Source organism: Giraffa tippelskirchi, chromosome 13 (assembly GCF_054371585.1).
Source record: "Giraffa tippelskirchi isolate mGirTip1 chromosome 13, T2T-mGirTip1v1.2.pri, whole genome shotgun sequence".
NCBI lineage: Eukaryota > Metazoa > Chordata > Mammalia > Artiodactyla > Giraffidae > Giraffa > Giraffa tippelskirchi.
Window position 1 is genome coordinate 15,452,471 of NC_137287.1, and position 25,378 is coordinate 15,477,848.

Genomic DNA, 25,378 nt, shown 5'->3' on the forward strand with positions numbered 1-25,378 from the left:
AGGGTTCACAGTAGAATTGAGCAGAATGCCCAGAGAGTTCCTATATCCCTCTGCCCTCCCCCTAGCCTCCCCCACAATCAACATCCCATACCAGAGGAGTAGATTTTTTACAATCTATGAACCTACATTGGGCTTCATCAGTGGCTCAGTGGTAAAGAATTCGCCTGCAATGCAGGAGATGCGGGTTCAATCCTTCCGTTGGGAAGATCCCCTGGAGGAGGGCATGGAACTCACTCCAGTATTCTGGCCTGGAGAGTCCTATAAACTGAGGAGTCTGGCGGGCTACAGTCTAGTCCATAGGGTTGCAAAGAGTAGAACACGACTGAAGTGACTGAGCACCACACTGCATGAACCTTCATTGGCTCATCATTATCAAAGTTCACAGTTTATATTAAGGTTGACTTTTCATGCGCTTCTATGAGTTTTGACAAATGCATAATGACATGTATCCACTATTATTATAGTATGTGAAATAGTTTCATTACCCTAAAAATCCTCCGTGTTCCAACTGTTTATTTCTCCTTTCCCAACTCATGGAAACCACTGATCTTTTTATTGTCTCCATGGTTTTCCTTTTTTCAGAATGTCATATAGTTGGAATCATACAGTAATCACTTAGGAACTTGCATTTAAGGTTTCTATATATCTTTTTACGTTTCTTGATCGCTCATTTTTTTTTTTAACATTTATTTGGCTGCACTGGGTCTTAGTTGTGGCATGGGAGATCTTCGTTCTTTGTTGCAGGAGACAGGATGTTTAGTTGTGGCATGTGGGATCTAGTTCCCTGACCAACGATTGAACCTGAGTCCCCTGCATTGGGAGTGCAGAGTCTTAGCCACTGGACCACAAGGGAAGTCCCAATAGCTCATTTCTTTTCACTGGTAATATTTAACTGTATGAATATACCACAGGTTATTTGTCCATTCACTTACTGAAGGACATCTTGATTGCCCCAAAGCTTTGGCAATTATGAATAAAGTTGCTATGAACATTCATGTGCAAGTTTTTTTATGTGGACATAAGTTATCAACTCCTTTGGGTAAATACCTAAGAGCATAACTGCTGAATCATGATAAGAATATGTTTAGTTTTATAAGAAACTGACAGTCATACAAAATGACTACTAATTCTTTTTGATGGATTTCTTAGGAGCTTGCATATTATGTCACCTACATATAACAAGTTTTACATCTTTTCAATCTGGATGCCTTTTATTTCATATTCTTGCCTAATTCTGCCTAGAACAATAGAACATAAGTGATGAGAATAATATATATATTATTTATATATATTATGTATGATATATATAAGTATATATAAATTATAAAGGGTGTTAGATTTTTGTCAAATTCTTTTTGCACATCTGTTAAGATGATCCTGTGGTCTTTGTCTTTATTTTACTGACACATGATGTATTATATGAATTAATTTTCAGATGTCATGGCAACCTTGCACCCCTGGACTAACTCCCATCCAATCATGGTATATAATCCTTTCTATAACCCCACTAGAATAACAACAAAAAAGAAAACAAGGAAGAGGAAAAAAAGAAAAAAAAACACTTTCATATTCCCCTCTCCTCAGCCCATGATAATCACCCAACCACCATTCTACTTTGTTTCTATGAAACTGACTACTTTAGATATTTTATATAAGTGCAACCATACAGTATTTATCATTTTGTGATAAATTTATTTCACTTAGTATAATGTCCTCAAGTTTCATCCAAGTTGTAGCATGTTGCAGAATTTCTTAATTTTTTAAGACTGGTTAATATTCCATTGTTTGTAAACACCACATTTTCATTATTCATTCATTGGTCCACAGATACTTGGGTTGCTACCTCTTGGCTATTGTGGATAATGCTGCTATAAACACGTGTGCGCATAAATATCTCCTCAAGACCCTGCTTTGAATTCTTTGGAGTATATACTCAAAGTGGAGTTGCTAGGTAATAAATTCTATTTTTCAATTTCTGAGGAACTGCTATACTGTTTTTGGTGGCACAGTGGTTAAGAATCTGCCTGCCAATGCAGGAGATACACAAGATGGGGGCTTGATCCCTGGGTCGGGAAGATCCCCTGGAATAGGAAATGGCAACACACTCCAGTATTCTTGCTTGGAGAATTCCATGAATAGAGGAGCCTGTCGGGCCACCGTCCGTGGGGTCACAAGAATTGGACACAACTGAGTGACTGAGCGTAGCTAGTTCACCTCTGGACTTGATGGCTTCTTATAACCAAATTACAACTAGCTATACTAATCACTGAAATTTGTTCTCTTTTGGTTGTTTTCAAATTATGTATGCTTTGTGTCTCTCTGCTGTGCTGTGCTTAGTCGCTCAGTTGTGTTCGACTCTTTGCAACCCCATGGACTGCAGCCCATCAGGCTCCTCTGTCCATGGGGATTCTCCAGGCAAGAATACTGGAGTGGGTTGCCATGCCCTCTTCAAGCGGATCTTCCCAACCCAGGGATCGAACCCAGGTCTCCCTCAGTGCAGGCAGGATTCTTTCCTGACAGAGACACAAGGAAGCCCTGTGTCTCTCTGCTGTACTACAATCTTAGTAATATTACTAGCTGTATTACTTATAGCCTATCTCTTTTATAAGATTGTTGCCTCTTGCATTACCTAATGTATAACTAGGCCTCCAACAAAGTTAATGATGGCTAAATGTCTTGAGGCAATTGATCATATATATAACTCTATATTAAATAATTGTAACAGTGTGACTCTAGGTATGAAGAAGCAACAGGGGAAAACATTTCCTGGGCCTAATCCAAAAATAGCACATTGGATGGCTGATCAATAAAATCCTCCTCTAACCTAGGAATGAAAATTCCCTGTGCCATGGGACAAATTGATCATGAAATGCCTCTTAAACCTTACTTGAATTTATGACCAAGAGGAGGCCCTGTATGGGAGTTCCTTGGTAGCCAAGGGTTAGGATTCCAGGCTCTCGCTTCTGTGGCTAGGGTTCAATCCCTGATGGGGCAACTGAAATCTAAACAAGCCTGGGGGCAGGGGGTACCCCACCACCACCAAGAGGGTGGGGTCCTATGGAAAGGGAAGATATCCAGCTATTCATGCCACAATGTTGGCATGAGTAAATGAAGAATGAATGAATAAACCACAAGTGTTGCCCACCATCAAGCCATCAGCCACTAAAACCGCCAAGTCCCCCTGCCCCTGTCTTAAGGGGCACCCTGAGGGGAATTCAAGATGGAAAAATACAGGAAACATTCTATCCTTTAGATACTGGGCTAGATAGTTACAATAAGTTGCATATTTAAAGAACAATTTCAACAAGTTCCAACGCTCTTCCAACAGAGAAAAGCACAATATTATTAATTTGAAATGTCGGGGTTTTTTGGTGATCAGTAATAATCTTTTGATTTTGTAATTATATATATATATATATATATATATAATGTGTATATTTCCAACAAATATATTTTTTGTGGAAATATTATTTCCAAAATTATTTCCAACAAAATCTGCTATATATACTGGCTCCTTCCTCGGAGCAGTTCCTCAGAGGTATCGGAGAGAATACAGTCCTCAGTTAAGGTCCCTGAATAAAACTCAACTCGCAAATTTTAGCTGGTGCGTTTTTCTTCAGTACCACAAAATCTTTGTGCCTTCTGCTTACTAGCAAGTACCCTCTGAGTTTTTCCTCATCGGTAGAACCAGGATGATAACCATCACTTCACATAGAAATAGCAAAAAAATAAGTTGAAATGTGTAATATGTTGCGCGTGGTACCCGTGCACAGGAAACGCTATCATTAATTCCCTTCCCCAAAGGGCAATAAGGAACTAATCCACTATCGGAAGAGAAAGCCAGGAAAGACAATCCAGGGAAATCTCGGCCCCCGGCTGGCCAGAGTAGCTCTGTCGCTGAAATCCTTCCCTCGTTCGGCTGGGCTGCACCTCTAGGGAACAGGGGACCGTTCCTGACCCCGGCGGGTTCGCCCCTTTCCGCCTCAAGACTCCTGGCAGTCACCCGACCCGAGGGTCCAGCTTTTCTGCCCTTACGTTTCCGTTGGCTTCGTTCAAACAGGCCGCTTTCGGCATCACCCAATCAGAATGCTCGATCTTCGGCCGCTGCCCAATGAGCGCGTGGAACGGGCGGAAAAAGGGCGTGAAGCCCAATCGCAGCGCCATCACACTTGAGGGCAAAGAGGTTAGGCAGCCGGCATGGCGCTCCGGTCAATAAAATCGATAGCTGGAAGCTGCCTGTGTTTCAGGCAAAGGCGGTGCAGTAGCGGCGCCGCCATTTTCCCCGAAGGCATCTTCCGGTGCCTTTCACCCAAGTTCGGGCAGGAGTTTCCTGAATAACAGCGAAAGGTTTCCGTTAGCCCCGCAGGCGGCTGATTCCGGTTCCCGCCGGGCCTCCCCGGCACGCTCCACACGGGTCCGGCGGGGGCTCCCAAATCCCGGGCCCCTCCAGCGCCCAGAGGCCGAGGCTGGGACGAGGAAGGCCGTGGTGCCGGCTTCTCGGGTCCAATGGCGCGGCCTTCGGCTCCGCTCCCTGCGCGGGGACCAGGAGAGGCCAGACCCGGCCGGAGAAGGGGAAGGAGACCGAGGGCGGTGAAGTTCGGGGACGTGGCCTTGTATTTCTCCCGGGAGGAATGGGGGTGTCTGCGGCCCGCGCAGAGGGCCCTATACCGGGACGTGATGCAGGAGACCTACGGCCACCTGGGCGCGCTCGGTGAGGCCCGGCCCAGTCTGCTTCCGCGGGCCCGAAGGGATGGAGGAGCTGGGGGTGGGAGGAGGCAGGGAGTCTAGAGGTCGTCCAGGGTCCTGGCCTGCGACCAGGTTGTGTCAGGGGAGGCGGACGGGGGCTGGGCAGATGATGCCACTGGGTGGATCAATCTACCCAGTATTGTGTATGAGCTGGGCCTGACTGGTTCTCCTTCCCCCAGGGTGCGGAGGTCCCAAACCAGCCCTCATCTCCTGGTTGGAACGAAATACCGATGATTGGGAACCGGCTGCCCTGGATCCACAGGAGTGCCCAAAAGGGGCAGCAGTCCAAAGAAGTGAGTGAAAAATGCTTCTGGAGGGCTTGCAGCCTCTAATGACTCAGTCCAGAGTTTTTCGGTGCCGAGGGGTAGCTATGACCCAAACTGGAATGCTCCATTTACTGTTTATTTTCACAACTTCAGGGTTTTTGTCTTTTTGATGGTGTCCAATCGCCGTTGTCAGTTTCTAAATTGACCACATGCAGTTGTCTGTTGTGTAAATGGATCAGTGAACTATTAAAGAGTTACCACCCTCTTGGGGCTTCCCAGGTGGCTCAGTGGTAAAGAATCCACCTGCCAATGCAGGAGACCCTGGTTGGATCCCTGGGTCAGGAAGACCCCCTGGAGAAGGAAATGGCTCTCCATTCCAGTATTCTTGCCTGGAGAATCCTATGGACAGAGGAGCCTGGTGGGCTACAGTCCATGGGACCGCAAGGAGTCAGACATGACTGAGCGACTAAACCTCCACCTCCACCACCCTCTTGCCTCCTTCCCAGGACTCTGCCTCCAGCCTGTTTTAAATTGGGCTCTCACTAAGAGAGCCTATAGGGATTCCCTGGAAGCTCTGAAGGTAAAGAATCTGCCTGCAATGCAGGAGACCCAGGTTCGATCCCTGGGTCAGGAAGATTCCCTGGAGATTTTTGCCTGGAGAATTCGGTGGACAGAGAGCCTGGTGGACTGCGGTTTATGGAGTCACAGGGTCAGACAGGACTGAGCAGCTAACACTGAGAGAGCCTATACCTCTGAGTTTTCCGGGTTTGGATTGAAAGGATCCAGTGGGGAAGAGTGGTCTGGCGTGCACTGGCCTCTTTTTGCCCTTCTGGCTGAGTGACCCTCATCAGTGCAGGAATCTTTAGCCCTCAGGATGAAGCAAGGCTCTGATGAAGGCCATTCAGGTAGAAGGACCCCAGATCCACCTACAGGGGCAGATGCAACTCTGGGCTGGAGTTTCTTTGCCAGGTTCTCTAAGAGCAGGGATTTTTCTAAGTTTTGACATACTTCCTTGTTTAAAACTTTTCAGTTTTTGCCCAGGCAGTTGTCAAATGTTTGGCAGTTATATGTAAGTCAATTGGGGAATTTGGTGAAAATACACATTTCTTGACCCTATCCCAGAACTATTCATATAGATGTATATGTGTGTGTGTGTATTTTCAGTAGCCCCAGTTGATTTGGCTGTATATTTAGGTTTGGTTCTCAGAGTGTGGTCTCAGACAACCACCAGCAGCAGCAGCATCACTTGGGAGTATATTAGAAAATGCAGAATCCCAGGCCCCACCTTAGACCTGCTGAATCCCAAACTGGGAGTAGGGCCCAGCAGTCTGTTTCATGCGTCCATGCTCAGTCGCTGAGTCGTGTCCAACTCTGCAACTCCATGGACTGTAGCCCACTAGGCTACTCTGTCCACGGGATCCTCCAGATAAAAATACTGAATTTGGTTGCCATTTCCTCCTCTACGGGATTCTTCCCAACCCGGGAATTGAACCCTCATCTCCTGAGTTTCCTGCATTGGCAGGCAGATGCTTTACCACTGCGCCACCTGGGAAGCCCCAATGTGTTTCGTTAAACCCTCCAAATGATTAGGATCACAATAAAATTTGAGAAGCATGGACTTAGAAGGCCTTATGACCTAGTTACTGCGAAATCATACCTCATTTGTTTTCATTTCCTGCCTTAAATTTAACCTCTTCAAAAACTTTTTAGTTTTTATAGTCAGCTTAATCTTTCCAACAAACCTTCTATGACTTCTCCAAGCTGGATTAGGGGCTTCAGTAATACCCTCCACATTCTGGAGCGGTATGTCCCACTTGGTTGGTTGTCTGTGTCACTAACACTCCTTGAAAATGGCATTGAGTCTGTTTTATAACCTGTAACATTAATAGGAAAGAGTAGAAGCCCAGTATTTGTTAATTTCTCCTTTGTGTCCCTGTAGAAACCAGAAAGAAGAATGAAGAGAAGGAAGTATTCCCGCCTAAGGAGGCCCCCCGAAAGGGGAAGCGTGGCCGGCGGCCCAGCAAACCCCGCCTGATCCCCCGGCAGACCTCAGGAGGTCCCATCTGCCCTGACTGTGGTTGTACCTTTCCCGATCACCCGGCCCTACAGAGCCACAAGTGTGCCCAGAATCTGAAAAAGCCTTACCCTTGCCCGGACTGTGGGCGCCGCTTTTCCTACCCGTCCCTGCTGGTGAGTCATCGGCGGGCACACTCTGGGGAGTGTCCCTACGTTTGTGACCAGTGTGGCAAGCAGTTCTCTCAGCGCAAGAACCTCTCCCAGCACCAGGTCATCCACACAGGCGAGAAGCCCTACCACTGTCCTGACTGTGGCCGCTGCTTCCGGAGGAGTCGGTCCTTGGCCAATCACCGGACCACGCACACGGGTGAAAAACCCCACCAGTGCCCCAGCTGCGGGCGTCGGTTTGCCTACTCCTCCCTGCTCGCCATCCACCAGCGCGTACACACCGGAGAGAAGCCCTACGCCTGCCTGGAATGCAACCGGCGCTTCCGCCAGCGCACCGCCCTGGTCATCCACCAGCGCATCCACACGGGCGAGAAGCCTTACCCTTGCCCCGACTGTGAGCGGCGCTTCTCGTCCTCCTCTCGCCTGGTCAGTCACCAGCGTGTGCACTCCGGGGAACGTCCCTACGCCTGTGAGCACTGCGAGGCCCGCTTCTCCCAGCGCAGCACGCTGCTCCAGCACCAGCTCTTGCACACGGGAGAGAAGCCGTACCCCTGCCCGGACTGCGGCCGCGCCTTCCGACGGAGCGGCTCACTCGCCATCCACCGCAGCACTCACACCCACCGCAGCACGCACACTGAGAAGAAGCTGCACGCCTGCGATGACTGTGGTCGCCGTTTCGCCTACCCTTCCCGGCTGGCCAGTCACCGGCGCGTCCACTCGGGCGAGCGGCCCTATGCCTGTGACCTGTGCTCCAAGCGCTTCGCCCAGTGGAGCCACTTGACTCAGCACCAGCTCCTGCACACGGGAGAGAAGCCCTTCCCCTGCCTCGAATGTGGCCGCTGCTTCCGCCAGAGGTGGTCTCTGGCGGTCCACAAATGTAGCCCCGGGGTCCAGAACTGTAGCCCTCGATCTGCCATAGGGGCACCTAGCCAGAAAGGCCAGGCCCTTTAGAAGGGGAAGGACTGTGTAAGTTCATTTCACTTCATGGAGGGGGCCCAGAAAAGGGAAAGAGCCCCCTGATCATACAGGGCAGTCAGAACTAAAACCCACATCTCTTGCTACACAGAGCTGAACTTCAGTGTATTCTACCATGCTGGCTGCCTTAATACATGCGTCTAGAACAGACAGTCCCAGTTAGGAGAGGGGACATTATGCGGTAAAAATTTTCCAACCTGCCCTGTCCTAAAGGACTTGCTGTGTGTGGGGTATCAGGCTAAAGGTTCTCCCCATCTAATTTAGGGGCTGTGTTTTCTAGTTTGTGCATGCAGTCAGGAGGATCCCATTCATGGGGTGCAAGATCTTCCCCCTCCTCTGCCTCTTCTGTGCTAGGTTTGAAACAAATTTGATTTAGCCCCCTTTTGACAGTATTCCTGCCAAGTGGTCTTCTGCCCTTTAAAACCTCTCTTGATGCAGCTCACTACCTCACAAGGCGGGTCCTTTCACTGTGGCATAGCTCTGACCTTTAGAAGGTCCTTAAGTACTACATTCTCCTTCCCTGGAAACCTTGCCCAGAAGATGTTTAAAACTTGATCTACATGGCAGCCTTTCAGAAAACTTAATCACAGATACATTGTTTCCATGTTTTTAGGTTAAATAGCATTACTTTGGTCAATCATTCCTAAAAGATAGGCTTTTGGTTCCCACACATGATCTCTCCCCAGGTGGGTGCTGGTTGTTTGGTCTTTTTTAAAGAGTCGTACAAAATAAGCCAGCATCACAGTGTGCACTATACCCCCTTGGTCTGTACTTGTTTGAACAGATCTAGATGGCACTGGATTTGGGAGTGGTGACAGTGTACCAGGGCTTTATTGGGTTGCAGACACCTATATGCCTAAGCTTTTTCTTTTTAAACCACATGCTGTGAAGCTAAGTCTTCTGCACCCTGCATTTGGAAGTTTGGTTCAAGGTAGGTCTGGGACATAAGCACAGTGAGCTTTGCGAGACTGATTTTAAGGAAAAGCAGGGCAGGGGAGCTGTGGTCTAGCTGCAAGAAGTAAAACTAGGACCAGCTTGTACTTTATCTGGTGGCGTTGAATTTCTTGGGAACTGGGTCTCACTCCTCCCTGATTCTCATGAGGATAAGGAGACACTAGTACAGAACCTTGCGTTGATTCCTCTGTCAGCATCTTTCATGAAATGAGGCGAGGCCATTCAGGGAAGTTAGAAAGTTAGGTAATTGAATATGAGGCAGAAGTCTAGTCATCAACTTGTGTTCATGCCTGCCTCCCTCACAGAAGCTCCATATGGCAGCAGCAACATGTTTTAACCTTTGATAAGCCTTCATGGCACCCATCCCTAAGTAGGAACTCAGTAAAGCTTTACTGAACTAAATAAACAAGGCCTACCACTTGGCCTTGGGGAGCTGCACCAAATTGGAATTTCCAAACATGACATACAGTCCAACCCTTGGAGTCGGTCATCCTCTTACCCGTTGCTTCTTCCCTCATTTCTTCTGCCATCAGCCCCAGGGGTGTGTGGCTGGGGCAGAGTGTTTGTAATTACCTCTGTTCTGGTTTTTAGCAAGTTGCATTGTAACTGTTCCTTCTTGGATTGATGGGCTACCCCCAAAGCAGGGGTTATAACAGATTGGGATTCATTAAAATGTCTGATGAGTGACTATGTCCTTGTGGGATTATTGTTTATAAATGTAAATCTAGTTCCTTGACTGAGGAGACATTTTTACAGTTCTGATGGAAAGCTTGCCCTTCCCTAGCAGAGACCTATTAGAATTCTGCCTCACCTTCTGTTGTAAAACTGGTTCTTTTCCCTACTTTTTCACCAGGCTAACCCAACTATTTCCTTTCCTAGGAATTTTAGAAATTTCTTTGGACTTCAATTGTAACTCATAAAATTTCAGAGCTGTTGGTAGACGATCCAAGTATGTGGTCTGTGGAGGGCTGAGATGAGACAAGTTCTTTGGTTTCCTCATCAGTCCCAGGATCCCAACTTCAGCTGGTTGATCTTCAACCAACTGTAGCCAGTGGGAGAGTTTTTGGTTTTGGCAGTGCCATACAGCTTGCAGGATCTTAGTTCCCTGACCAGGAACTGAACCCATGACCCTTGCAGTGGAAGCTTGGATTCTTAACCACTGGACCATCAGGGAAGTCCCTGTAGTCAGTTGTTGATCCTAGTATTCTTCCAAGTAATTCTCTCTTCTGCTTCTGGTAGTAAGAGTTATGTTGCTGCTAAGTCGCTTCAGTCGTGTCCGACTCTGTGCGACCCCATAGACGGCAGCCCACCAGGCTCCGCCGTCCCTGGGATTCTCCAGGCAAGAATACTGGAGTGGGTTGCCATTTCCTTCTCCAGTGCATGAAAGGGAAAAGTGAAAGTGAAGTCGCTCAGTCGTGTCCAACTCTTAGCGACCCCATGGACTGCAGCCTACCAGGCTCCTCCATCCATGGGGTTTTCCAGGCAAGAGTACTGGAGTGGGGTGCCATTGCCTTCTCCGAAGAGCTGTGTCACTTGTGACCAAAAGAATGAACTAATCTACAGTGCCATTATAGGTCTATCTCCCATCTGTCTTTATGCCTATGTGTGGGCTATGAAGGAAGACAGTTACAATGCTACTGAGAGGAGCCAGCCTTTCCACTCCATCCTCAGCTGAACTTTCAACATGACTCTTTCATAGGTCCTAAACCACTGACTGCCTTCTCTTTCACTAAGAAAACAGGGTGTCAAATAAGAACTCCCTTAACATTCCACTCTATATTGTCACTCCAAAAGTTCTGTGCGATCACTTGTTCTTACTTGCTGTCAGGGGAGGCCCCTCATACAGTGCTTCCCAATACAGGTATGCCTGGATTTCCTCTACTTCTGCCACCTCATGGACTTTGCTCCATCTATTATTCTCTAAGTTTTATCGTTTCAGAGTCTTGTTTTTTTCTAAGGTACAAACATACCTTTAAAAAAAAAATCATTATTGATTTGGCTATACCAGGTTTTAGTTGTGGCATGCAGGCTGTAGTTCCCCAACCAGGGATTGAACCTGGGACCCCTACACTGGGAGTGCAGAGTCTTGACCCCTGGACCACCAGGGAAGTCCTAGGTTCGAGTCTCTTTTCTGGAACATACATACCAACCTATAAACATGCTAAAATCTGTCTTTAAAAACAATAAATTTCCCTTAGCCTCTGTCCTAACCTATTTTCAGCTAAATTTCTTGAAACAGTAGTCTGCATTCACTGTATCCACTCTTCATTCTTTAGCCCATTGCAATAGTATTCTAGCCACTTTGTTGAGCATCTATGATGTGCTGTGTACTGTGTTAAGCACTTTATATACATTCCTATCTGCAGTTCATAGAAGAACTCCATAAACCCAGTGTTAGGAAATGCTCCTCCTTGGGGGTCTCATGATGCTACACATCTTGTTGAGTATGCAAAAATGCAAGGCCCTGTCTTCAACAAATTCTTAGATTTGTGCCAATTCCAAAGCTAGAGCCTTTTGATAGAGGAGGTTGGGTCCCTGTGATGAAGGACCTTGTTACACTGGCAAAGACATGTTGTAAGTTTTCCTACTCTTTACCAAATATACCTGCACACCCATTTAGCAGGGTGGCTGGGTATGGGAGAAGGAAAGTAACTAGAATTTTCAGGGTTCTAATTCTTAAGAGATCCAAATGAGAGAAATTTTATTAAATAAGAGAAAACGTTCTTCCAGAAATTAACCCTAATAGTTATGATTAACTGATTTGCAACAAAGGAGCCAAGACAATGCAAGTCTCAGTCTTTTCAACAAATGGTCCTGGGACATCGTAAGAGAGAAGTTGGACCTCTAATCATATACAAAAATGAACTCAAAATGAACCCCAGAACTAAACGTAAAAGCTATAAAACTTCGAAGGAAATATAAGTATGTTTGTAATCCTGGATTAGGCAATGGTTACTAAGCTATGACACCAAAAGCACAACTAATAAAAGAAAAAACTGATTAACTGATCATCAAAATCAAAATTTTGGGGGAGTTTCCTGGTAGTCCACTGGTTAGGACTTCAGTGCTTTCACTGCCGTGGCCTGGGTTCAATCACTGGTTGGGGAACTAAGATCCTGTAAGCCATGCAGCACAGCCAAAAAACCCCAAAATTTAAAAAACCACATTGTGCTTCAAAGGACACCTTGAAGAGAGTGAAAATCCATAGACTGGGAGAAAGTATTTTCAAATCACAGATCTGAAACAATTTGCATCCAGCATATATTTTGAAAACTTTTACACTGATATCAAAGACAGGCAAAGACACTACAAAAAAATTACAAATATCCTTTGTGAATATTAACATAGAAATCTTGAACAAAATACGAGCAAACCAAAACAGTACATTAAAAGGTTTATACACCATGACCAAGTGGGATTTATTCCTGGAATTTGAGAATGTGTCAACAGACAAAAATTAATCAATGTGATATATCACCTTAATAGAATGAAGGAAAAAAAACCCAAATCATCTCAATTAATGCAATAAAAGAATGAGAAAATTCCACATCTTTGCACAATAAAAACACTTAATGAACAAGAAACAGAAGGAAACTACGATAAAAGCCATACATGAAAAACCTACGGCTAATAACATACTCAGTGGTGAAAGACTAAAAGTTTTTCCCCTAGAATTAGGAACAATGTCCACTTTTGCCACTTCCAGTAAATATTATATTAGATGTTCCAGGCAGAGCAAGTAGGCAAGAAGAAGAAATAGGCATTCAAATGAGAAAGGAAGAAGTAAAATTATCTCCATTCACTGACAATATGATCTTATATCTAGAAAACCCTAAAGATTACACACATTAAGAGCTAATAAATGAATTCAGCAAAATTTCAAGATACAAAATCAACAAACAAAACTCAGTTGCAATGAACAATCCAAAAAGATAATTAAGAAAACAACTCCATTTACAATAGCATAAAAAGAATAACCCCGAATCAAAGTCTCAATGATGATGAAGCTTTGAAACTAGAGAGGTGGTGGTTATACAGCATTGTGAATGCACTAAATGCTACCTGACTGTACACTTTAAAATGGTTAATCATGTTTTGTCCAGGCAAGACCCAGCTTGCTTCTCTTTCTCTTTTCCTCCCAACATTTTAGTTTTAGAATTTTTCAGTGAACACCCATATACTCATCACCTAGTTTATACTCATTAGCATTTTACTATTCTATTCTTTACTATTCTTTATAAGATAACTACCCATCTTTCTACCAGTCCATTTTATTTTCTGATGCATTTCAAAGACATTGTCATCATCAGTACACTTCGCCCCTAAACATTTCAGCATGCATGTCATCAACTAGAGCTCAGTATCTGTTTTACATATTTTTGAGTCAAACTTACATAAAATGCACAAATTTTATGTGTATTTTGCTGAGTGTTGACAAATGCACCCATCCGTCTAACCCAACCCTCTATCAAGATACAGAACATTACCATCTTCCTAGAAATTTCCCTCAGGCCCTTTCTTAGTCAATCCCAACCACACCCCACCAGAGACAACTACTGTTCTAATTTTGTCCCAACCATACATTCATTTTCCATTATATAAAACTTCAAATAGTTGGTATCATAGAACATGTATTCTTTTGTCTCAAGCTTCTGTCATTCAGCATGATGTCTTTGAGAACTGCTTCTCTTTTAGACCTCCAATTTTTGAATTCAGAGCTAGGAGGATGCTCCCAGACCCATTTAAAAAAGCAGCACTATATGTGCTGAAATTGAGCAATTCACAAGACATATAAAGTGAAAGGGGGAAAAAAAGCAAAGTGAAGTGTGATTCATATGGTACTTGTGGGAAAAAAAAAGATGTAAGCTTTTATATGCTTAAAATAACTCAGGAAGGACACAAGAAACTGGTTATAGAAGTTGCCTCAAGGGAGGGCAAAGACATGAGAGATTTTTTTGGTAAAAAAGTGAAGCATGATACACATACAAATAAGTTCACATATCACAAGTGTACAGCTCAATTTTCACAAACTGAATACATCTGAGTAACCAGCACTTAGAACAGGAATCAGAATCTGTCAGCACCCTAGAAACAAAAAAGATAACCCTCTATCACAATTCTTTTCGGGGGGGCTATGCTGGGTCTTCCACGCTCTGTGGGATTTCTCTAGTTGTGGAGTATAGGGGCCACTCTCTAGTTGCCGTGCTCAGATCTCTCACTGGAGTGGCCTCCTTTGTTGTGGAGCACAGGTTTCAGGGCACATGGGCTTCAGCAGTTGCAGCTCCTGGGCTCTGGAGCACAAGCTGAATAGTTGTGGGCTTAGGTGCTCCAAGGTATGTGGGATCTTCCTGGCCCAGGGATCGAACCTGTGACTCTTGCATTGGAAGGCGGATTCTTTACATTGAGCCACCAGGAAGCCCACTTCTGTTGTTTATACTCTGGTTTTTTGGCCATGAGGCATGTGGGATCTTCTGACATTTTAACTGTGTCTTGGTGTGGGTCTCTTTGGGGACATCTTGTTTGGGTCTCACTGCTTTCTGGACCTGGTTGTTTGGTTTCTTCACCAAACTAGGGGAGTTTTAAGCCACCATCTCTTCAAATAGGTTTTCTGTCCCTTTCTCTCTCTCTCCTCCTTCTGGGACCTCTATAATGCGAATGTTCATCTGCTTGATGTTCCCTCAATGGTCCCTTGAACTATCCTCATTTTTGTTCTGTTTCCTTTTCTTCTACAATTGAGATTTTACTGGTTGTTTTGAGGATCAGTGCACAGATGTTTCAGTTTGTACACAATTCTTAAGGTACATACTAAAAATCTAAAAAAATCATTTAGCTCTGATTCTTTGTTCTGAAGTTTTTCCAGTGACTTTCCAGCTTGAAATTTAGAGGCAGGTTTTCCTTAACAGGATGTCCTTAGTTGTTCAGCTGTGTCCAACTCTTTGCAACCCCATGGCTCCTCTGTCCATGGGGGTTCTCCAGGCAGGAATACTGGAGTGGGTAGCCTATCGCTTCTCCAGGGGATGTTCCCAACCCAGGTATTGAACCAGGGTCTCCTGCATTGCAGGCGGATTCTTTACCAACTGAGCTATCAGGGAAGCCCCCTCTACACTCTATCCATGCTTAAGTTTCTCTAACACAAATCTTCCTATCAGGGGAGTTTACTAATATCTAACCATTGACATTTATAGAAGAAATGCCACATCCAAATTTTCCACTATGCAAAAAATGTTCATTGAATGGAATTTAATGCATTGAACTCATAAAATGACTTGCTCTCATTTTGTCACAAGAAAAATGCTATCACCAGTAAGAGTGTGCCTGACCTAGCAAGCAGCAGCCAATGAGTCACCTGGGAACATGATTTGCCATAAATGACAAGATACAATAACCGTAAAACCCTATTATCATAGTGTACTTACATGTATGCATTTACTGAGGATATGTGATATAAACAATATACTACATGCACAATATACTATAACTGAAGTACTAAACTATCTCCACCAAGAGGAAAAACAGTACCTCATCAACAATGGTAAAAAAAAGAGCAAAGCAGAAACACAATTACACAGAAAAAAACCATTAAAGCTCCTTCTATCCTTACGTTCCATGAAAAATACAGCTCAATGATACTGCAAATATGATAAATATAACCTAAAACTAATGAAATTTTGATGAACAACATTCTCGCACTAATTTTAAAGATAAGATTGCTTTTATCACTTAGATTTCTTAAGATTTCAAGAGGAATAATGACACTACATGTAATGATCAAGAGTTCAATCCAAAAAGAAGACATAACAATTATAAATACATATGTACCAACACGGGTTTCCCACATGGCGTAGTGGGTAAAGAACCTGCCTGCCAATGCAGGAGACACAGGAGATTTGGGTTTGATCCCTGGGTCAGGAAGATTCCCTGGAGGAGGGCATGACAACTCACTCCAGCATTCTCGCCTGGAAAATCCCATGGACAGAGGAGCCTGGCGGGCCACAGTCAACAGGATCGCAAAGAGTCCGACATGACCAAAGCGACTGAGCATGCAAGCACGCACGCACACATGCACCCAACAAAGGAGCACCTCAGTGTGTAAGGCAAATACTAACAACATAAAGGGAGAAATTGACAGCAACACAATAATAGTGGGGGACTTGACTACCCCACTTTCACCAATGGATAGATCATCCAGACAAAAAGTTAATAAGGAAACACAGGCCTTATGTGACACTTTAGAAGAGTTGGACTTAAATGACATTTAAAGAGCATTTCATTCAAAGCAGCAGACTACACATTCTTCCCAAGTGCACACGAAACATTCTCCAGGACTGACCACATGGTGCACCACAAGGCGAGCTTTGGTAAATTTAAGAAAATTGAAATCATACCAAGCATCTTTTCTGATCACAACGCTATGAGATTAAATATAAACTACAAGAAAAAAACTCTAAAAAACACAAGCACATGTGGCTAATCAATATGCTACTAAACAACCAATGGATTTCACTGAAAAATCAAAAAGGAAATAAAATACCTAGAGATAAATGAAAATTAAAATACAGGGGTCCAAAACCTATGGGATGCAGCCAAAGCTGTTCTAAGAGGGAGACTTACAGCAGTACAACCTTACTTCAAGAAACAAAGAGAAATCTCAAATAAACAACCTAACCTTACATCTAAAACAACTAGAGAAAGAAAAAACAAAACCTAAAGTTAGGAGAAGGAAAGAAATAAAAAAGATCAGAGCAGAAATAAATGAAATAGAGACAAAACTGCAAAGATCAACGAAACTAAAAAGCTGGTTCTCTGAAATGATAAAATTGATAAACCTTTAGCCAGACTCATCAAGAAAAAAAAGGGAGAGAACTCAAATCAATCAAATTAGAAATGAAAAAGGAGAAGTTACAACTGACTCCACAGAAATACCAAGGATCCTAAACTACTACGAGCACCTATATGACCAATAAGGGATTAGTCTCCAAAATTTACAAACATCTCATGACATCTAACAGTCAAAATGAACAACCCACTCAAAAAATGGGCAGGAGACCTAAGTAGATATTTCTCCAAAGATGACATACAGATGGGCAACAGGCACATGAAAAGATGCTCAACATCGCTAATTATTAGAGAAATGCAAATCAAAACTACAATGAGGTTATCACCTCACATCAGCCAGAATGGCTATCATCAAAAAACCCACAAACCATAAATACTGGAGAGGGTGTGGAGAGAAGGGAACCCTCCTACACTGTTGGTGGGAATGTAAATTGGTGCAGCCACTATGGAGAACAGTATGGAGGTTCCTTAAAAAATTAAAAACAGAGCTACCATATGACCCTGCAATCCCACTCCTGGGCATATCTCCAGAGAAAAACGTGATCTGAAAAGATACACGTACTGCAATGTTCACTGCAGCACTGTTTACAGCAGCTAAGACATGGAGCAGAGGAAGCAACCGTAAATGTCCATTGACAGAGGGCTGGATAAAGCAGATGTGGTACATAGATACAATAGAATATGACTTAACAGGATACACCTACCAATATCTTCAAATGTTGCTGTGTTGTTACATCATAAGTCCCACTAATTCACAATTTAGTATCATATACAATACATACTCAAAAGTTTTTCAAGTGTTCATAGCACATTAACAGTTACTAGGAAAATTGGACTACCGTGACCCAAGACGTTACAGAGTGCACAAAATTCTGACCAGAGAGCCAAGATCAAGGAGTGGTTTGCTTTGGGAAATAATTCTACCCAAAAACAACAGGGAAAGAGAAGAAATTTAAAGTGTTCAATGAGACTGTCCTGGCAGTCCAGTGGCTAAGACTCCGTGCTCCCAATGCAGGGGGCATGGGTTTGATCCCTGGTCAGGCAACTAAGATCCTTCATGCTGCGTGTCACAGCCAAAAAAAAAAAAGTGTTTAAGACATTAAATGCACTACTGACTCCAAACTGCCATTTAATATGCTTTGTATCATAAGATATAAAAGCTAACCCATCTATGGAATATTAAGACAACACCAAACACAATCAAAACTTCCCAAATTCGATATAATAGTATTTTCTGGTTGTACCGAAAACAAAAACAACCAACCAGCAAATAATTTCAACTCTTAAATAAAAAGTATTTACAGCAGCAATATGGATGGACCTAGAGATTGTCAAATTGAGTAATGTCAAAGAAAGACAAATATCATATGATGTCACTTATATGTGGAATCTTAAAAAATGGTACAAATAAACTTACAAAACAGAAATAGAGTCACAGATGTAGAAAACAACCTTATGATTACCAGTGGGGAGGGAGGGATAAATTAGGATTGACAAAGACACATACTATATATCAAATAAAGACCTACTGCATAGCACAGATGGAGAAGGCAATGGCAACCCACTCCAGTACTCTTGCCTGGAAAATCCCATGGACGGAGGAGCCTAGTAGGCTGCAGTCCATGGGATCGCAAAGAGTCGGACAGGACTGAGCGACTTCACTTTCACTTTTCAGTTTCACGCATTGGAGAAGGAAATGGCAACCCACTCCAGTGTTCTTGCCTGGAGAATCCCAGGGATGGCGGAGCCTGGTGGGCTGCCGTCTATGGGGTTGCACAGAGTCGGACACGACTGAAGTGACTTAGCAGCAGCAGCATAGCACAGATACAGTATAGCACAGGGAACTCCACTCAATACTCTGGTTTAGGCCTATATAGGAAAAGAATCTAAAAAAAGAGTGGATATATGTATACCTAATTCACTTTGCTGTGCACCTGAAACTAACACAACAGTGTAAATCAACTATGCTCCAATTAAAAAAAAAGTACTTGCACTTTAAAAATAGATGAAGTAGGATTTCTACCTTCTTAAAAATACTACTAGAGCTACTAAAAAACTTTGCATTTACAAAATAATTGACAAAAATATTCCTCTGGATTTTATGAGAAGGTAGACAGAGATTACTGATAGACTAGGGTGTGTGATATTAATCACACGTAACTTCTTTCTTTCCTGCTCCATCAGAGGCTGGGCTCTCCTTGTTTTCAGTCTCTTCATGTGATGCAGGTAAATCTTTAGTCTCTTGGGTGGCCATTTCCACCTGTTTTCCCTTTGCTCCCTTTTTCTCTTTTGTATCTGAAGATTCATCCTTTCCTGTTGCCCCTTTTGGCTTTGTTTCCACTTTGGCAGGAGTAGGTTTAGTTGACAACCTCCCAGGTCTCCTCTTGGGCTCCTCCTTCCCCACCCCCGATGAGGAGCTGACCTTCCTCTGGGGCACCCTGGCAGCAGGGTGGGCACGTGCTGGGAGCTGGGAGAGGAGTCTGGAAGCTGGCCTGCCTGGCCACGATTGCTCCTTCTCCTGCCAGAGCAGCTGGGACCCCTCATGGGGCCTATTCTTGCTTTTTTTGTTTTATTCTCTTTCCTTTTTGCTATTCTGATTGAGTGACTTTTACTACCCTTGTCACCCAGATCACTGGTCTGTTTTTTTCCCTTCTCTGACTTCCTGCTGGTTTCCACTAGTGTATTTTTGATTTCAGTAAATGAATTCAAAAGTTCTAAATCTTTCTTTTTTATAGTTTCTAGCCCTTTGCTGAAGGAGGCTTGCAAATCATCTAGGCTTTTGGTGATTCTCTCATCAAATTCATCCAGTTTTCTACTAAGTCTGATGAACATCTTTACGAGTGTTAATCTGAATTCTTTATCTGATAAGTTTCTTATCTCCTCTTCATTCAGTTGTTTTTCTGAGAGATCCTCGTGTATGAAAGATTTTCTTTGAAAGATATTCTGTAGTTGCTTCATTTTGCCTAACTCTGTGTTTTTTTCTACGTATATCAGCTTCGTCGCCCAGCCTTGAAAGAGTGGCCTTATGTAGGAAGTGTCCTATAGGATCCAATGCTGCAATCTCCCCTGGTCAACAAAGCCAGGTGTCCCGGGGTATCCCCTGTGTGGGCTGTGTGTGCCTCCTGTGATAGATGGACAGCAGTTGTTGCAGCTGTGTTGGTGGGTGAGGCTGGTCCCCAGGCAGACTTGGCTGTGACTGCTGCAGATGACCTTAGTAAGTCAAGCTGGTCCCTGGCCCAAAATGTCTACGGGCCCTGGATGAAACTGCTGTGGGGAGGGGGTGCTGATGCGTAGGCCTGGCCTCTTGAGTTCTCAGAGGAAAGCGGGGGCAGGGCAGGTGGTGTTAGTTAAGCTGATGAAGACTGATAGAAATGGTGCTCACCAGCACCAGGCCAGCTACATGGAAAGAAAGTAAAAACAAATGACGTCTGCCAGCACTTCCATCCCTAAAGTTCCACTGGACCCCTGCCCCTCTGGTGCATGCCCTGAAATTAGTCAATGAGTCAATGACTCTCCTTCTTGTATGGCCCAGGCGTTTTTCAAGCTGCTGCCTCTGTGATGGACTTTGGAGCAAGTGAGTGTCTGTGTGAGTCCTTTAAGAGTGGAGTCTCTTCCCTTTCCTACAGCCCCTGGGCTCCCCAAGATGGGAGCCCTGCTGATTTTCAAAGTCAGCTGTTATGGGCGCTCAGCTTCCCAGTGCAGGTCCCCCAGGCTGGGGAGCCTGATGTGGGACCTCGACCCCTGCTCCTCAGGGGTACCTCTGCAATGGTGATATCTCTCCTGTTTGTGGGTTGCCCCACAGGAGTGGGGGGGGGGTTGGTTCTCACTAGCCCAGGACTCTGCGCCTCCCACCTTTCTCAATGTGGTCTTTCCCTTATACCTTTAGTTGTAGAAAATCTGTCGTGCTACTCTTCAGGTCAGTTCTCAGAGGCAGCGGTTCTATATGTGGTTGTAGTTTTGGTGTGTCCCTGGGACGAGGTGAGCACAGGATCTGCCTACTCCACCAGCTTGATATGAAACTGAAAAAAATTTTTAAGAGATGATCTGCTTCATTCCCCAGTGTTATTAGTCATTTATGAGCTGTAATTTGAACACAGGTTTTCAGATCGAGGCCTGTCCAGTTAGTGTTATAATTACAATAACAACTATAAGCTCCTATTTATTGAGTACTTTGTGCAAGCCGCTATCCTAAGCACTTGGTTGAACTTAAGTCCAACCTAAACGAGGGCTAGAAAAGGACTGGATCCAGCCAGCTCTGCTGCCCCTTGAGCAGTCACTTGTCCCGTCACTTAGTTTCAGTGTCTGTAAAAGAGGAGACATCTGAGACCTTGGAGCACGCGGGTCAGATCAAATACTGGTTAAGAACCTATTTCCACAGCCCAAGGAGCCAGCCCTGCCCGAGTACCAGGGCACAGCGTTGGGACAGGCCTCCCTCCACTCCCTTACCTCCAGAACCCGCCTCAATCTTGCCCCTAGGCTTTTACCCACCTCCAGTTCCCGGATACCCACAAGAGATCTCAAGAGAGTAGCAGAAAGAAGTACCTTTACTCCGTCAGAACCTCTCTCTTTGATGCCAGATCCAGAAAAGCCAGATGAAGAGCGATCCCACGGCCTTTCAATGCCGACCACCTTCAGCTCTGCCGTTACTGTGCTCTCGGCCTTTTAAACAAACCGCCGCGGAAAGTCCAATCAGAGTCCTTCTTCCTACGGCGACACGCACTGTCCAATCAACGCACGTTATCTATAGCCAGGGTTAAGCCTTCCGGTTTGTCTCCTGGTAAGTAGAGGACAGATTGAAAAAGGCCCGGATGTGGACGTCGGAGAGGCGCCATCCTAGTTAAGGGCAGGCCTGTGGGCGCCTCTGGCCCTTTTCTGAGGCCGGGCGGAAACAGCTAACAGCATTTCCACATTTCCCAGAAACCTCTCTGCAAAGCACAGAAGAGTTTCCCGTGGTGCCGTCCCTGGTCCTGTGGAAGGTGGCAGATGTGCCCTGGGAAGCCGGGACCCAGCGGACGAGGGAAATCTACCGAGGGGCCGGGAGGTTCGGCGGATGTGGCGGGGTACTTCTCCCCGGAGGAGTGGGGGTGCCTTGCGGCCTGCGCAGAGGGCCATGAACCTGAACATGATGCTGGAGACTTAAAGCCTCCTGGCCGCGCTCCTTGCGGCCCCGGCGGCCCAGCGAGGTCGCAGTACTTTGTGGGAGAGGAGGACTGATGTGCCCAGAAGCGAGTGGGTTGGAAGCGTGGGGCACTGGGTAAGAGTCCTCAGCTCTCCTCTCGGGTTCTCAACGGAGCCCGGTGTTTCCCTTTGAAGTGAAAGTCGCTCAGTTGTGTCCGACTCTTTGCGACCCCATAGACAACTATACAGACCATGGAATTCTCCAGGCCAGAATACTGGAGTGCGTTGGGTAGCCGTTTCCTTCTCCAGGGGATCTTCCCAACCCAGGGATCAAACCCAGAACTCCCTGATTGCAGGCAGATTCTTTACCAGCTGAGCCACAAGGGAAGTCCAAGAATACTGGAGTGGGTAGCCTAGCTCTTCTCCAGGGGATCCTCCCGACCCAGGAATCGATTTTCGAACCGGGGTCTCCTGCATTACAGGCAGATTCTTTACCAACTGAGCTATCAGGGAAGCCCTGATATCACGGAAGCTATCAGGGAAGCACAGTGGCCCAAGAGGACACCTAAATTGGGACTAGTAGCACTCTTGGGACCACGCTGCTGCCATCTCTTGGGAGGACACCTTCAGCCACCTGCTGTTAGCGTTCAGCCTCAAGGCTGAACCCATTTCCTTCTTTTGTTTAACTTTTTATTTTGTAGTGGCTCAGGTGGTAAAGAATCTGCCTGCAACTCAGGAGACCCGGGTTCGATCCCTGGATCAAGAAGATGCCTGGAGAAGGGAATGGCTACTCACTCCAGTATTCTTGGCTGGAGAATTCCATGGACCGAGGAGCCTGGCGGGCTACAGTGCAAGGGGTCGCAAAGAGTGGGATACAATTGAGCGACTAACACTTTCAGTCTCATAGCAGATTAACAATGTTGTGATCGTTTCAGGACAGTAAAGGGACTCAGCCATACATATACATGTATCCGTGCGTGCCTGCTAAGTCACTTCAGTTGTGTCTGATTCTTTGCGACCCTATGGACCATAGCCCCACCCCCAGGTTCCTCTGTCCAAGGGATTCTCAATGGATTGGGTTTCCATGCCTTCTTCCAGGGGATCGAACTGGCGTCTCTTACATCTCCTGCACTGGCAGGGGGGTTCTTTACCATTAGCGCCACCTGGGAAGCCCCTAAGTGTATCCATTCTCCTCCAAACTTCCCTCCTGTCTAGGCTGCCACATAACCTGGAGGAGAGTTCCCTGTACTACCCAGCAGATCTGTCTTGGTTATCCATTTTAAATACAGCAGTTAAACCCATTTTCTGAGGCTCCTGCTCACACTTGGAAACTAATTCACCTAACTGGCTTTACTTTCTGGATTATTTCCTCCCTTAGAGTGTTCTGCTTTCTGAACTGCAGCTGGAAATATGCTGGGGAATTTCTTTTTTTTTTTTAAGGAGGAGTATATTACTTGTAATTAGAGTCATGGCATAGTTATCTTCCATCTTTATTTTTACTGTAATGTTTGTATGTATCAACAGTTGAGAGGTCTTTCTGACCCATTGAGATCTGCTAACCCTACTTTAGAACAGGGAACGCTTAAAAGAATAAACACAAGCTTGGTGGGACTAAGTATGCCTGCATGTAAGGAGTGGTGCTGGAGGCTCAAATATTGGTATCTCTTGACCAAAGACTTCTTCTCTGAATATGTTTTCCAAAAATGATTATTAATGGGAACTGAGGGTTACTTTTACTTTGCCACATAGCCTGTTCTGAATTGGTAGACCTGGATTCCAGGTTCAACTCACTACACTAGCTGTGTAGCCTTAGCATGTATTTTTTAAACATTTTATTTATTTATTATTGGCTGCGCTGGGTCTTCATTGCTGCACGTGGGCTTTCTCTAGTGGAGAGCGGGGGCTACTCTCTAGTTGCAGTGGGAGGGCTTCTCATTGCGGTGGCTCCTTTTGTTGTGGAGCATGGATTTTAGGGCTCGAGGGCTTCAGTAGCTGCAGCACATGGACTCAGTAGTTGTGGCTTGAGGGCTTCATTGCTCCACAGCTTGTGGAATCCTCTCAGACCAGGGATCAAACCACTGTCCCCTGCATTGGTAGGCGTGGATTCTTAACCACGTCCAGGGACATCTTGCCTTAAGAGATTACTCAACATTTCTGAGCCTAGTTGTCTCACTTGCAAAATAAGACCAATGTCAACTTCACAGAGTTGCCTGAGATAAAAATGTGAAGGCATCTAGGCATATCTTTATGATTTGAAGAATGAATAGCAGCAGAGCTGCCTCCTCAACGTTTTAGTGTGAAAAATTTTCGACATTTCTAGTTTAAAGAACTTTATAGTAAGACTTCTCTGGTGGTCCAATGGTTAAGGATCCACTTTGCCATCCAGGGAACTCCCAGTTGATCCCTGGTTGAGGAACTAAGATCCCACATGCCACAGAGCAACTAAGCCAGAGCGCTGCAACTACTGAGCCCAGGCGCCACAACTAGAGTGTATGCACCGCAAAGAAAGATCCTGAATGACGCAATGAAAATCTCGCATGCCACAGCCAAGACTCGACACAGACAAATAAATGAAGAATATTATGGTAAACACTCATATGTTTATCATGGTGTGGTTGCGCCAATGACACAGGCAGCATCTTAGTTTCCCAACCAGGGATCCAACCTGGGCCCCCTTGCATTAGGAGCGGCGAGTCTTAACCACTGGATCACCAGGGAAGTCATTGTATTAATTTTTAAAAGCCATGCACATTAATTATTTTGGAAAAACTTAAACCGAAATTTAGGGTGGGAGGGCGCTCAAGAGGGAGATTATGGCTGACAGTCCTTATTGCACAGCAGAAACCAACACATTATAAAGCATTTTTCCTCCAATTAAACACACACACACACAGATAATTTAAAACTTCCTAATTCCAGCTTCACCAAGCACCTTCCTACGTCGACTCCAGTCCAGAGACCAAGAGAGCCGAGCCGCTGGTGCAAGGAGTCGAGTGGGCCCCGCGGCGGGGGAAAGAGAGTAAACCTGTACGTGGTCTCTACCTCGGCGACCCCCCAGGGTTAGGACAGCTGTGTGCGTCTTTCCGCAAGAGCCAGGACCCGCTTCCGGATCCGCGGTCGGGAGGTGTGGAGCGGGGCCGTTGGGGACACAGTCCAGGGCTCTACAAACGCCGAGGTCCTTGGTGGGTTCCACAGCCGGCGCACCGAAACTTCCGGGGGAAAACGCCCCCACAACCCCTGTCTCGCGGCACAGCCGCTTCCTGCTGTCGCGGCCAATCACCCGCCGCCGTGCGACGCGG

The 25,378-nt window shown here is 45.3% G+C and overlaps 1 protein-coding gene, 1 long non-coding RNA gene and 1 pseudogene across 3 annotated transcripts; 1 reads left to right on the top strand and 2 right to left on the bottom strand.

Moving 5' to 3' along the window:
* Positions 1 to 4,171: 4,171 nt before the first annotated feature.
* Positions 4,172 to 9,815, top strand: LOC145531213 (uncharacterized). Of its 2 annotated transcripts, XM_081553028.1 has the most exons (4): positions 4,172 to 4,711; positions 4,926 to 5,039; positions 5,792 to 5,797; positions 6,952 to 9,815. In XM_081553028.1, exons 1-4 carry the CDS (start codon positions 4,507 to 4,509, stop codon positions 8,145 to 8,147), a joined length of 1,521 nt encoding a protein of 506 aa, XP_081409154.1. In that variant the 5' UTR covers positions 4,172 to 4,506; the 3' UTR covers positions 8,148 to 9,815. The 2 variants fall into 2 exon arrangements, with proteins under 2 accessions (XP_081409154.1, XP_081409153.1); XM_081553027.1 differs by lacking the exon at positions 5,792 to 5,797.
* A 2,557-nt stretch (positions 9,816 to 12,372) lies between these two features.
* On the bottom strand, positions 12,373 to 25,284 carry LOC145531216 (uncharacterized). Its single transcript, XR_014072279.1, has 4 exons — positions 25,122 to 25,284; positions 21,504 to 21,735; positions 20,842 to 20,980; positions 12,373 to 14,210 (listed from the first exon to the last, which is right to left on the bottom strand). It is a non-coding gene; the product is annotated as an uncharacterized LOC145531216 (long non-coding RNA).
* On the bottom strand, positions 19,020 to 19,793 carry LOC145532158 (non-histone chromosomal protein HMG-14 pseudogene; annotated as a pseudogene).
* Positions 25,285 to 25,378: the final 94 nt, after the last annotated feature.

Coding starts and splice junctions, on each gene's coding strand:
- LOC145531213 (XM_081553028.1), top strand. CDS start 4,507: ATGGCGCGGCCTTCGGCTCCGCTCCCTGCGCGGGGACCAGGAGAGGCC. Junction 4,712..4,925: donor CGGCCACCTGGGCGCGCTCG/GTGAGGCCCGGC, acceptor TCCTTCCCCCAG/GGTGCGGAGGTCCCAAACCA.